Source organism: Puntigrus tetrazona, unplaced genomic scaffold, assembly GCF_018831695.1.
Source record: "Puntigrus tetrazona isolate hp1 unplaced genomic scaffold, ASM1883169v1 S000000079, whole genome shotgun sequence".
Lineage (NCBI taxonomy): Eukaryota > Metazoa > Chordata > Actinopteri > Cypriniformes > Cyprinidae > Puntigrus > Puntigrus tetrazona.
The window spans coordinates 167,550-180,571 of NW_025047756.1; the positions used below are offsets into that span (position 1 = coordinate 167,550).

The window sequence follows — 13,022 nt, forward strand, 5'->3', positions numbered from 1 at the left end:
GCCTAAAGTCACAAAAACTATAAAACTGTTCTTCAAATCTGATCTGATTGGTTAAACACAATGCTGTTCCAGGGTCAACAGAGATGTGGTGAAATCAGGTTGTCCACATCAAGATGTTTGATAGAGTTTTTCATGATTAGAAATAAGTCATAAAAGCATCTGCATTGCATCTAATTGTTACCTTAAAAAAACAAAATCTTAGTAGTTTTGAGGAAGGTTGTAGTATTTTTTCCAAAATAATAAAAATTCTTAATTTAAAATGCATTTTGCAAATAAGCAAATACATAAGATGAGCTGTTTCCAAGAGCAAAAAAAACCCAAATTAAGTGCATTTGGCTTAAAACTAATAAAATGATCTGCTAGGGAGGTCAGTAAAATTCTTTTGTTGTAAGAATATTTTTGCTCACCACACTGACAAATCCTTTTACTGAAGTTTAGTTTGGTATAAATGAATGTATTTAGGTTAATTCAGTAATTTTGTTTTCTTCCAGTGTGAAAATAATGTAACGAGATTTAGATTTAACATTGGACGCTTTGTTCAAATGATCAAATTATTACAGAAGTTCATTCAGCTTTGTCGTTTTGATCAAACACAGAGACTCTAGAAATGTTCAAACACGTATTTAGTTGAAATACAGCCACAGTTTCTCCCACCTCAGGTTTATTTTGGTGGTTTTTAGGCGTTCTGGGGCAGAAGAGCACGATGAGAAACACATTGCCGGGCTCCAGACGGCGCTGATGGGGAAAGTGGGTAAGAAGAACCGCTGGATGGAAACGGGCCAGATGTCTGTGGTTGTTGTGTGTTTTTCCTTCTCCTTCATCCGACCAGCTACCGGCTGAAGCACATGTTCTGTCTGTCTTTAGATTTGGATAAAAGCTTCTGCTTTAACGGTGCATGGGTCTGTAGATTTATTGCTTTTAAAGTTGATTGGTTACTTCATTGCTGCTATAATCATGTTACGAAAGGCGTTTGAATCAAAGTTTACCATTCTTTTCATCTGTTTTTGATTAACTGACTTTCAGAAATGCAAATGAACTCTCGATAACTCAAAAGGAAACCTGAAGCGATGAAATTAACGACCAGACGTGCATTATTGCCAGTTTGTGGTCTGAAAAATGTTCTGCTAAGATGGAGCAAGAATAACCCAAGTTTGTTTTATAGTAGGGTCACAAAATTAAAGTCCATCCATCTGTCATTCTCCACATCTTTCCCAGAGTCTCAGAGAAACATCTTGAAGATTTAGAGACTTCTTACTAAAAACACACAGAGTGGAAAAGTACAAATAGACTTAGTCAGTCCACACAGAGAAAGCATTTTACAGCTTCTTCTCAAACCGATGATCAAAATGACAAAGAAACAGCCAAGAACCAATAACACGCCACCGCTACAACTTTAATGGCTTTATAAAGTGTTTATTACCATATAAATGGAGAAAAAAAAATCAGAAAAGGGTTTATAGCTTCTGCTCTTAAATTTGTCTTTTTTCATTCCAATGTTTTTTCTAGAATGACTAGAGAGAGCTCTGGGCACTTGCTCTGCGGCGCTGTGTGTGTTTTTGGTCGTTTTGAGCAGGTTTTCTCCGGTCTGGCATAAAAAGAGTCACTCCTGGTCTTCTGGTCTGTAGATGTGAATCTTTCTTCTGGTCCAGCAGATGAAATGTTTAGAGCACACTTCACATTTTCATTCATTCGCAGCAGTAATGATTCTTTTGTTCCTCTTGTCTGTATTCAGCTCATACTGTAAGTCGTTGTCACAGCGTATAGACCCGCATACATGTAAACCTCAAATTAACATAAACGTGCCGGTTGCATCAGCACATCCCTGAAGAGCACAGGGAGCCAGTGTGATCCAGCGTTTCCAGAAACTGCCCTGGTTTCTCGTCCTGAAGGAGAAGCCTTCTTTCAGCGCTGGCGTAGCGTGAGTCTGCTGAAGCGTGGCTCTGTGGAGCGGCTCGTGACTGGAGGTGCTTGTGGGTGAAGGTGACATCTTTGGCTCACCTGAGGAGACCACACGGTCGTCCTGGACGTCTGAAGGGACTCTTTCTGTGAGCCGAGAGTGGAAAAGAACTCCTTTCATTATCTCTTTTGTCTCCGTTCCATTAAAGCCCTGTTTTCTCTGTCTCGGATTAATTTTATTATGATTAGTGCAAGAATGTTGATGTTCAATAAAGTATCTCTACATTTACTCCTTCTTTGTGGAAACACGTGACAGCAACTCACTTTAATACAAAGGTTGAATTAAATACAAGTGTCATTTTCATTAAGATAATTCATAACAGAATTGTTGTAACACTTGGTAATGCGTGAAGTCCTTGTTTCAGTGTTAGTATACGTTTGTTTAGTTCTGAGTAATATAACTACAAGTACTTACTACATGGTTAGGGTTAACTGCATATGTTTACAAGTGTAACAAGACATCTTACAAATCAAGTGTTTGCTTTTTACTAAAGAAGCACAGGACAGTTTTCAGGTGCACTTGTTTTCTTCTCTCATGAAGACAATCCCTCCTGTACCTCATTCATTCTTACCTAAATGAGACCAATAATATATTTCACTTAATGTGTTTTATTTGAAATATGGCCATCCAATAATATATATTTTTAGTTTTAAAATTGTCTCAAAGTTTTCATTCTTGCATTCGTTATTTGAATGCCAGATATTTATGAGAAATATCTGATGTAATAAAAAACAATAAAGTAAATAACTCCAGAATGATGATTTTTTTGTACTCAGGTTTTAGGACGTCTCTGTTGTTTCTCGTGTCCCGTGTGTTCTGTGTGTTCTCCAGATGATTGTCTTATTATGTTCAGGTGTGTCTTGTTAATTAAGTCATTTCCTTTGTCCTATATAAGTCACTGTTTGTGCCGTAGATCATTAAAGAGCGCTAAAGAGTAGGTTCCTCGTCGTGTGCTTCTCCTGCAAACACCTCCTGATAAACATGATAGTGGCAAAAAACCAAACATTTCTTGCCTGTTTTGTCCCTGAAGAAGAATCAGTCTTAAACATCCTTGCATGTCTTCAGTGCATTTCCAGAAGCTTCAGAAAGAGTCGTTCACATTCAAATCCAGTGAAACCTGAGCAAATGTGAAATGCTCTGAGCGTTGATGTTCACAGATAAGGTGTCGTGGGCAGAAAGCTTGTTGACACACAAAGACAATCAGAATTAGTGCTTTACAGAGAACATGATGCTGTTATTATGTGAGGAGATGTTTGTTAAATGAACGTTTGAGGTGACTCCGTTTAGTTCTGTAACAGTGCAGTTCATTAATTGTGACGCTGTATATAGAGTTTATCTTTGGGGGGTCAGAAACTGCACTGAACAAGCAAAAGAGAATATCTCACTGTCTCATGGAGGAAATATAAGCACCTAACTAAGGAAGACTATTAGACGTATCAGGATCTCAGTCCTCCTATGCAATGCTTTAAAGGGAAAGTTCACTCAAAAATTTAAATTTTTCTGATCTTCAGTGTTCAACAGATCATGGTCATGTAGAGCCGGAGAAAGAGCGCCGCCTGCTGGTTCTATCAGGAGAGAAGACACCTTCCTTTACCTCCATACTATCCTCTATCTACTGACCAACACTACCTTCAAGAGACAGATGAAGACACAGCTCTGGATTAATAAATGCTGGATCTTCATCTCACAAAACATTAAGTAATTTTGATCTAATTGTTAAAACAGATTGAATCTGACATGGTTCATGATTAATATCTTGTGTTCATGAAGTCCAAACTTCTCAATTCTGATGCTAATTCTAAACTGTCAGGAATTTCATCTCTCATGATAATGCTGAGTAATACTGATAGTTCCAGTTTATTCGTCAAGCTGCCAGACGTGATCATATTTATTTATTCGTGTTTTATCTCTTAGCCTTTTTTTAATGTACTTTCAGTCAAACAGTAAGAGGGAATGATTTCCTTTGACACCATGTTCTTGTTTTATTGAATTATTCCCAGTTCCCTCACCAGACACCAGAGGTGTGAGAAACCTGAAAGTTATCTGGCCTGAACAGTTCAGGATTTGATTCTGATAAAACCAGAGTCTCGTCAGTGTAATGGACAGATCAGTATTATGAGCTTCAGACAGACATACACCGTGTCCGTCCGTTCTTCTCCACGTGGAAGCTGTAATTTCTGGTGTGTGTTTATTAGTGAGTCACGAGTCACGTCTGTCTCCCTGCCTTCATTCTGGAGTTATGAGCACATCCATGGAAAGATGCTGGAGAACATTTCCTTCCTAACTCCGTTCTTGAGTTCTGATGTTTAACGTGTGAGGAATGTGGTGCAGGTCTGCGCAGGTTCAACCCGGAGCGTGTCCAAACACATGACAGCCAGCCCTTATCAACCAAACATACACGCTGATATCCAGTGAAAACACTGACGGGAAAATGCTTTGTAGCATTCTTGTAGCTTTCATCAAGATCAGCTGTTTCCATACACTTCAGTTTTGGGATATTCTTAAAATCCTGGATCTAATTAATACTCGGCTCCATCGTGTGGATGTACGATGATGACATGATTTCATACCACATTTTTATTGTTTGGTCAGTAAACGTGGATCATAGGCTATCTTTGACTGCCTGCCAGTAGGATATAAACCTGCTGCTTTGTTTCTCTAACAGTGTGAAAAAATATTTGATCCCCTGATGACGTTATTTGTACGTTTCCCAAACGACAAAGAAATTGTCATCATTTCAATAAAAGGTTTATTTCAGCAGTGAGAGACAGAATAAGAAGAACAACAAAAAACAATAACTTAAAACGCATTTTAAAAACATTATAAATTGATTTTAATTTTAATTTTAATGGTCAGTTAAGTATTTTTCTCTTTATAAAACATTTCAGTGCTTGGAGCCAAAACCCCTGGCCATTACAGAGCTTTCTTGTAGTTTCTCTTCTCAAAGTCAGCATGGTTTGATGAAGGTGTTTGGTAACTCAAACCCGGACATGTGCTTCTTCTTGAGACTCTCCTTCTTGTCTTGGCCGTGTGTTTTGGGTCACTGATGCTTTAAGACCCATCCACATCCCATTTTTAATGTCCTGGTCCTGACGTCCATCATCCCTTTGATGCGATGCAGTTCTCCTCTTAGCATTAAAAGCTTTCAGTCTGCCAGGAAGAGTTATTACTGTATAATGGATTTTTCAATAACATCACTGCAAAAAGTGTATTTATCAAAACAGTTTTATTGAATATTGAAAAAGACACACATAGATAGAGCAGATCAAGTCCTTTTTTTGGGTTTGGTAATAAAACAACTGAAGTGGTGGAAGCTGCTTGTCCTGTCGCTGGGGACAGAGATGCTGTTAGTGACTGCTTTCACACGCGGTCAGTTCCCGGGCGTCCGGCGACACGAGGAGGTGGGTAGGATTTCCCAGCAGCTTTACTCCCACAATTACAGCAGAGCATGATCCCACCGATGAGGGTCAGAGCCGCAGAACCCCAGCCCACGTACAGAGCCTTCCCGAACTCATATCTGTGTGCACAAACAACTTCAGTATGAATCCAGACATTAGACACGGCGTTCAGTGTTTCACTAGAGGAAACATCTAATGCTTACTTTGAATTCGTCGGAGTAAACGGATCGAAGAACTGCTTTCTTATGTTTTCTCCATACCAGCTGGTGGCAACAAGAGCGCAAACCCTTGTAGAAATAAGAAGAGATCTGACATAAACATGCTGTATGTGAACAAACCTATTTCAACTGATTAATGACTTTGTTTAGCAGAAATGACAATTCTGTCTTCGTTTACTCAAGTTCAAAACATTCAAAAGAGTTTGTGAGAATTTGGGTTTTAAGCATTAGCTGTGTTTAAGTCAGTGCCGTGACACACAGATTCTTACTTGTTCACTGCAAAGCCTGGAACTGTAAGCTACAGAAGTTATTTGAAATAATTTGAAATAACAAAGAAATAATAATTAATAACAAACTTTGCATTTCCCACAAACCAACCGTCATCACTCACACAAACCATGTGATAACGGTTGCTCTTTTTCATCTTCCTGCAAAGAGTGAATAGCAACATATCTGCAATAATGAAGAGGACGCCTCCAGCCACAGCCACTTTGTTCTTCTGTTCTTTGTTGTCAGACAGGCAGGTGGTGCACTTCATGCCGACGACTGCGACCAGCAGACCAACACAACACAGGAAGATGGAGGTGATCATGAACCCACGACCCGCCTGAACCTCTCCTGAGACACACATCACATCACATACAACATCACATCCCTCACAAAATCACAGCACACCCCCTTCCCTTATCAGTGAGCTCTTATCCTGTCATCTAGCAACAGGTTTGCTCAGAAGCCCACTCACTATCATCCTTTTAGCTAAACATTCATTCTTCCACCCTTCTTCACAGACGATTACAGCAACAGCTTCTCTACAGATTCTCTGAAAGCTACTTCTACAGTCCACATGTATCATCCCTTCCTTTTAAATCTTCTGTCTAAACTCTTTCTCAGTCCACTCAAACCTATTTCTGAACATGTCAGCTTTAAGATACGCAGATAACAAGCTATTCCTTCCCCAAACCGGAAACCAGCCACAAGGACCCAGTTCAGCAAGCACTTCTATCAAATCCTTGCATCTAGAGCATATATGTCCTGAACGTCATTGAGTTCATTCCTTCACATCAGAGCAACATCAGCAGACTGGTCTGGAGTCTCAGATCAAACGATAAAGACTATATAGCTTATAGTTTTTATATATAGACTATATAAAAACTATAAAGAGTTCTTGACAGCTGGTCATCACAAGAATACCTTCAAAGACATCAGTCAAGATAAAGACAGCCGTCACTTCACATGGCATCACAACATCGCATGACATTACATCACATTACACCACAACAACACATCACATACAAACATCACATCACATCAATCACATACAAAACATCCCAACACATCACAACCCATCACATCACAAAGAAAAAATCACATCATATCACATAAAAACATCACAACATAACTCATCACATCATGTCCTGATATAAGCTTATTCGTGAACATTTAAACCTGACAAAGAAAAGAAACATTAAAGCTTAAACTAATGTAAACCCACTGCTTAATCAAAAGTAAGCAAGAGAGTGTTGTTAAATGTAATTGTAGTTTTTATGTTCGGTTTTCATTTTGAATTATTTTTGTATGTTGAGAACAAAATAAACAATATATTTTTCGCTGTATTGTATTTTCAATTGTAGCTTTACAGGTTTATATTTCATTTCAGCAAGGAAATTCCAGTGTTATTTCTTAGTTGTAGTTAATTCTAAATGCTGTATTATTATAGTTTATTATTTTAAGTCAATCATAATAGTAAACATATTGTTTGACTCTGAAAAGTGTGTAAATATCTTGTATTATAATGTCTGAGGAAAGGAACAACATGTCTAGTTTTTCTCAGCACAAATAAAACTCCTGCTTTACTTTTAATTACCTCCTGAGGTGTCTCAGTGATTGTACTAAACATCTGCTGAAGAATTCACGCTATTCGCCTGACTTGTCGGAACAAGAAGAGGGTCACACACACACACACACACACACACACACACACACACACACGCTCGTACCTGGCAGCTGCAGTAAGGAGTCATAGACTTTGCACTGCATCTGTCCGGTGCTCTGATACACACAGGACCTCCAGAGCCCCTCATACATGGCCTGCGCGGTGATGATGTTGTCTCCGGCGTATGAGGACATCTTCCACTCGGCCATGGCCGTGGATGCGATGAGGCCAAGGAAACCCAGAAAAGACAAAGTGTAGCCGAGGATCTGCAGCCCTGCGTTGGCCATTCCTGGAGAGAAGTTACAGTCTGAGCCGCTGGAGAGAGAGAGAGAGATACGAGGAGAGACGCTGACACACGAATGAATGAAGCTCCTCCAGCGTCCTCCTCCTCTCCTGAGCTGAAGCTCCACCTGAAGATCCTCCTCCGAGCACTGAACACGACACGCTCTCACACGACATAAACTCTCTTTGAATGTTTCTTTACAGCTTAGCATTCTCTAAAAGAGAACACGCGTGTCTCAAAACGTTACAACAAATACATTATCTTATGTTTTTAAATGTTACTTTTTTTAGGAAATACTACTACTAATAATAGTGATAAAAACATTAATATTAATGTAAATAAAAAAATCAATATTAATGGACTAAGCGTTTCTAAAAACACATTCTGTTAGCTGCAGGTCTCATTATTTAACATTAATATTAACAAACTATATTCAACACTGTTAATGTTAGTAAATAAATGCTGATGTTCAGTTCATGTCAGCTCATTCATTAATATTAACAGATCTGACTTTTAATTTTAATGATGTATTAATAAATTATGAAATGAGCATTAACTGAGATAACGGATAAAGGTTTAAGATTAATTCTCATTAATAGTTTATGTTAATTAATGTAAGTAAATAAATGTGCTGTTTGAAAAAAAGTGGAGCCTTATTGTGAACAGACTGATAGAGGTAGAAACACTGTGCACGTGACAAGAGACCTGTCATTATTATACTTTCATTATTATACTTTTATAAACGTTCATAAACAGACTGCAAGTGTGTGGAAATTGTGAAGGTTGTGTCAGTGCGTTCTGATTGGTCTTGATGGATTTCTGGGTCAATCTATAATCTTATGGATTGGGTTGAATGAAACCTCCCTCTATCCTGTATTTACAGCTACATAATCAACAGATTTAGGAGAATTAATTATCACTACTAAACTAAATGGATAAATATTTGCCCAAAATGAATGTATGCACTCATTGTTTGGAGGTGAAAGAACATTAAACCGTGGCTGAAGTCACAGAGACACCTGACCAATGACTGTCAGTTTACTCAGAGTTTATCTGAAAACCACCGACGTCAAAGTGGAGTTTGCTTTTTTCAACTCAAGCTGCATGAACACAACAGAGCGGTAGGTAATGTCTGCTTTCACATATAAAAATGAATATCTGCTAATTGTTATTAATAGTTTGTCTTTCAATCATCAAAACGTAATGTAAATTTAATGACATCACATGTGTGTAAAACTTTATTTGATAGTCCACTTTAGACATTCTACTAACAGTAACTCCGTGTCAACTAGCAGTCATTAGAGTATTAGTAGACTGTCTGCTTCATATCTTCTAGCACTTTATTCTGATGAGTCCACTACATACTACATACAGACTATAAAAACTGTCAAGTATATGTCAACTACTAACCTTAAACCTACCCTAACAGTCTACTCTGAGAGTTAGTAGACATGTAGTTTAGAATGAATGAGAATTAGTTGATATGTAGTTACTTATAGTTAGTAGACTGCCTAAAGTGGGTTATCAAAGTGTAACCCAAATGTGATTATGTAACTGTTCTTAAATATTCCAACTTTAAACCCAGTTATTTGGGACATAAATGTACCCCAGACACGACTGAAACTGAACTGTGTTTTCTGTTCCCAGAAGACATGAGCAAACAGTGGGCAGCGCTTGTTCTCGTCCTGATTCAGCTTCACTGCGGTGATTTCTGTCCTGATCTGTGCCAGTGCTTCTCCGCTGAGAAGGTCGTCTGCTCAGACGAGTCCCTGAAAGCTTTACCTTTCAACATCTCCTCGCAGGTGAGAGAACTGATCGTAGTGACGTCGGGCATCTCGTTTCTAAGCGGCAGCTCCTTCAGAGAGAACCTCAATCTTACTAAGCTGGTGGTTCTCAACAGCCTCGTGAAGACGATCTCTCACGACGCCTTCGAGCGCCTGCAGGAGCTGGAGGAGCTGGAGATCAGCGGAACCTATTATTGGTTGAGTTTTGACGTGCAGACCTTCAGCTCGCTGGCCAAGCTCACGAGACTGCTTCTCAACAACAATAAGATCAGCGCTCTGGAGGCTGGTGTTTTCCACTCTTTGCACGAACTGGAGATGCTGCAGCTGAGGGGGAACATGTTGTCGTATTTGCCCAGGCATCTCTTCCATCGTCTCCACAACCTGCAGGAGCTCGACCTGTCCTTCAACCACATCAGCTCCATCTCGGTGGACGTCTTCCAGAACAACTCTCTCCTGAGATCACTCTCGCTGCAGGCCAACTCGATCTCGCAGCTTCCGGCAGGGATCTTCAGTCACTTGGATCACCTGGAGGAGCTCAATCTTCGAAGCAATTGCCTCAGCAACCTAAGTGCCGAAACGTTCCCATCCGGTGTGCGCAAACTGATCCTGAAGAAGAATGCTCTGGCACAGCTTCCAAGCAATGTTTTTCACAAACTGCATCACTTAACATACCTGGACTTGTCTCAGAATCAACTGTCTGAAGTCCCTTCAGATCTCTTTCAGAACCTTATCTCGCTGAAAAAAATAGATCTCTCTGAGAACCGGATTACGGCATTGCCCGGCTCTGTCTTCAATGGGCTGTTTAGTTTAAAAGCCATCCATCTGCAGAAAAACAAACTGAGCTCGCTGGAAGCGAACCTCCTGAAGGATCAGCACGACCTGGAGCAGCTGTACTTGTCCACCAACAGCCTGCAGAGCGTCCCGCAGGACTTCTTCAATGACCTGGACTTCCAGAGCGTGGTCCAGCTTCACGGGAATCCCTGGCGCTGTGACTGTGGCTTACAGTACCTCTCTGAATGGCTGAAGTACAACGGGAGGAACGTGGAGGATCTGACCAGGGTTTACTGTGACGCTCCTGAGGTTATTCGAGGAGAGCATCTGGTGACCGTGGACAAGGAGCAGCTGGTCTGCAGGAACACCTCCAGCTCTGGGTTTCAGGGCTCCTCCGTCCCAAACGTTACCGAGATCCTGGTTGATGGCGTCGATGATGGAGCGATCCGTTGCTCACTCAGAGACGTCAAAGGCGTGACATCCCTTCACTGCAAATGCACTAAATGCACTAGCGAGAAGTTTCATGTCCTTTTTGAATTTGCAGACAAACAGAAAAGTGTCTTCAGTAACTGTTCAGTGCCTGAATATTCCTCTAATGGGACTTCATTTCACTGAATTCTTTGATTTGCTAACAAGTGTTTACAAATACTTAAAGTACTTTTTCTAAACTCTTAACACACCAACATCACACAATTAGCCAAAGAGTACATTTTCTGCCCATTGTGTGTTTACTTTTTGTGATTTAGAGTTTTTAACAGAGTTGTGAAATCCTGTAAATTCACAACTGCCAGAAAAAATTCTAAGATAAAGTCATAATTACTTTTTACTCTTTATATTCTATGACAGAAATACACTTATTCATAGGGAATTTATAGCATCCACATTAAAAAGACTGAACAACATACTCCTCCTCTACCTCTTCCTCTCTCTCTCTCTCTTTCTCTCTCTCTCTCTCTCTCTCTCTCTCTCTCTCTCTCTGTCTCTCTCTCTCTCTCTCTCTCTCTCTCTCTCTCTCTCTCTCTCTGTCTCTCTCTCTCTCTCTCTCTCTCTCTCTCTCTCTCTCTCTCTCTCTCTCTCTCTCTCTCTCTCTCTCTCTCTCTCTCTCTCTCTCTCTCTCTCTCTCTCTCTCTCTCTCTCTCTCTCTCTCTCTCTCTCTCTCTCTCTCTCTCTCTGTCTCTCTCTCTCTCTGTCTCTCTCTGTCTCTCTCTCTCTCTCTCTCTCTCTCTCTCTCTCTCTCTCTGTCTCTCTCTCTCTCTCTCTCTCTCTCTCTCTCTCTCTCTCTCTCTCTCTCTCTCTCTCTCTCTCTCTCTCTCTCTCTCTCTCTCTCTCTCTCTCTCTCTCTCTCTCTCTCTCTCTCTCTCTCTCTCTCTCTCTCTCTCTCTCTCTCTCTCTCTCTCTCTCTCTCTCTCTCTCTCTCTCTCTCTCTCTCTCTCTCTCTCTCTCTCTCTCTCTCTCTCTCTCTCTCTCTCTCTCTCTCTCTCTCTCTCTCTCTCTCTCTCTCTCTCTCTCTCTCTCTCTCTCTCTCTCTCTCTCTCTCTCTCTCTCTCTCTCTCTCTCTCTCTCTGTCTCTCTCTGTCTCTCTGTCTCTCTCTCTCTCTCTCTCTCTCTCTCTCTCTCTCTCTCTCTCTCTCTCTCTCTGTCTCTCTCTCTCTCTCTCTCTCTCTCTCTCTCTCTCTCTCTTTCTCTCTCTCTGTGTCTCTCTCTCTTTCTCTCTCTCTGTTCATCCACAACACTAATTCAAAAATGTCTTTATTGTTGATAGACCTTCAACACCTGACTGTTCTATAAAATGAAACAGAAATAAACTATTTCTAAATATTTTGGTGATTTGTTACTTAAAAATACTTATCAGTTGTTACAGTATTTTATATAGAGATATTCAGTACAGATATTGAGTTGCTGTTGTTGCAGGACTAGATGCTTTATACTATATTTTAGGTTTGGAACATTAGGTTTTCATTTATGACATGCTGTGTTTTAGACATTTATAAAAATTATTTATGGGTTTTGTATGGGTTTTGGCATGTTAGCGATAAAAAAAACTAATTATCAGCACATACTGTACAGAACACTTCATGAGTTTCTGCTGTAGTTGGACAGAGGTGTCCAGTCGTGCATGTCCTGCTAGTCTTTCTTTCTTTCAGAGGAGTAATATGTACTCTTAGAGTTCTACTAAGACCCTTTTAAGGGTGAATAAGGTACAAAAGTGTCCCTTTAAGGGTCCGGCCCCAGTGATCATCTGTTGTACCCATAATGATAAAAACTCTCGAAGAGCTTCTCTTTTAGTTTACTAGTTGTCTATTTTTCTTAGATCAGTTCATAATGCTCTCTCTGATAAAAAATGTGGAAAAATTGTACCTTTAGTAATAAAAACAGTGGAGCCGAAACCTTAAAAGGACAATTTTATGCCTAATCCACTTCTAAAAGGTGCTGAAAGATGAAAGTAGTAATATGTACACCATTTATTTGTTTAAACGTCCTCAATTTATCGTAGTTTAGAAAATTTGTTTCTGAGCAATGGATGTGAATGGGTGCCGTCAGAATGAGAGTTCAAACTGCTGATAAAAACATTACAATAATCCACACCACTTTTTAAAAGTAAAATATGAGTCCATAATCTATATTAACATTCCCCCGGTGAAAAAGTCCATCTCTCACATCAGTTCTGTCTGATTCAG

General features: G+C 39.9%; 2 protein-coding genes across 5 annotated transcripts; one reads left to right on the plus strand and one right to left on the minus strand.

Moving 5' to 3' along the window:
- Positions 1-5,164: 5,164 nt before the first annotated feature.
- Positions 5,165-7,874, minus strand: cldn1 (claudin 1). Its single transcript, XM_043229737.1, has 4 exons — positions 7,571-7,874; positions 6,027-6,191; positions 5,559-5,643; positions 5,165-5,474 (listed from the first exon to the last, which is right to left on the minus strand). Exons 1-4 carry the CDS (start codon positions 7,791-7,793, stop codon positions 5,318-5,320), a joined length of 630 nt encoding a protein of 209 aa, XP_043085672.1. The 5' UTR covers positions 7,794-7,874; the 3' UTR covers positions 5,165-5,317.
- Positions 7,875-8,732: 858 nt separating this feature from the next.
- Positions 8,733-11,336, plus strand: zgc:153913 (carboxypeptidase N subunit 2). Of its 4 annotated transcripts, none has more exons than XM_043229732.1 (2): positions 8,733-8,910; positions 9,437-11,335. In XM_043229732.1, the coding sequence occupies exon 2, from the start codon at positions 9,442-9,444 to the stop codon at positions 10,957-10,959; it is 1,518 nt and encodes a 505-aa protein (XP_043085667.1). In that variant the 5' UTR covers positions 8,733-8,910; positions 9,437-9,441; the 3' UTR covers positions 10,960-11,335. The 4 variants fall into 4 exon arrangements, with proteins under 4 accessions (XP_043085667.1, XP_043085668.1, XP_043085670.1 ...); XM_043229733.1 differs by having other exon boundaries at positions 9,440-11,335; XM_043229735.1 differs by having other exon boundaries at positions 8,780-8,914; positions 9,437-11,336.
- The last annotated feature ends 1,686 nt before the right edge of the window (positions 11,337-13,022 follow it).

What these genes read in the sequence shown, in the direction of transcription:
- cldn1 (XM_043229737.1), bottom strand. Translation starts at nt 7,793, where the DNA reads ATGGCCAACGCAGGGCTGCAGATCCTCGGCTACACTTTGTCTTTTCTG. An exon ending in CTCCTTACTGCAGCTGCCAG is followed by an intron (nt 6,192 to 7,570) that starts GTACGAGCGTGT and finishes TGTGTGTCTCAG; the next exon opens with GAGAGGTTCAGGCGGGTCGT. An exon ending in TTTACTCCGACGAATTCAAA is followed by an intron (nt 5,475 to 5,558) that starts GTAAGCATTAGA and finishes TTGTGCACACAG; the next exon opens with ATATGAGTTCGGGAAGGCTC.
- zgc:153913 (XM_043229732.1), top strand. Translation starts at nt 9,442, where the DNA reads ATGAGCAAACAGTGGGCAGCGCTTGTTCTCGTCCTGATTCAGCTTCAC.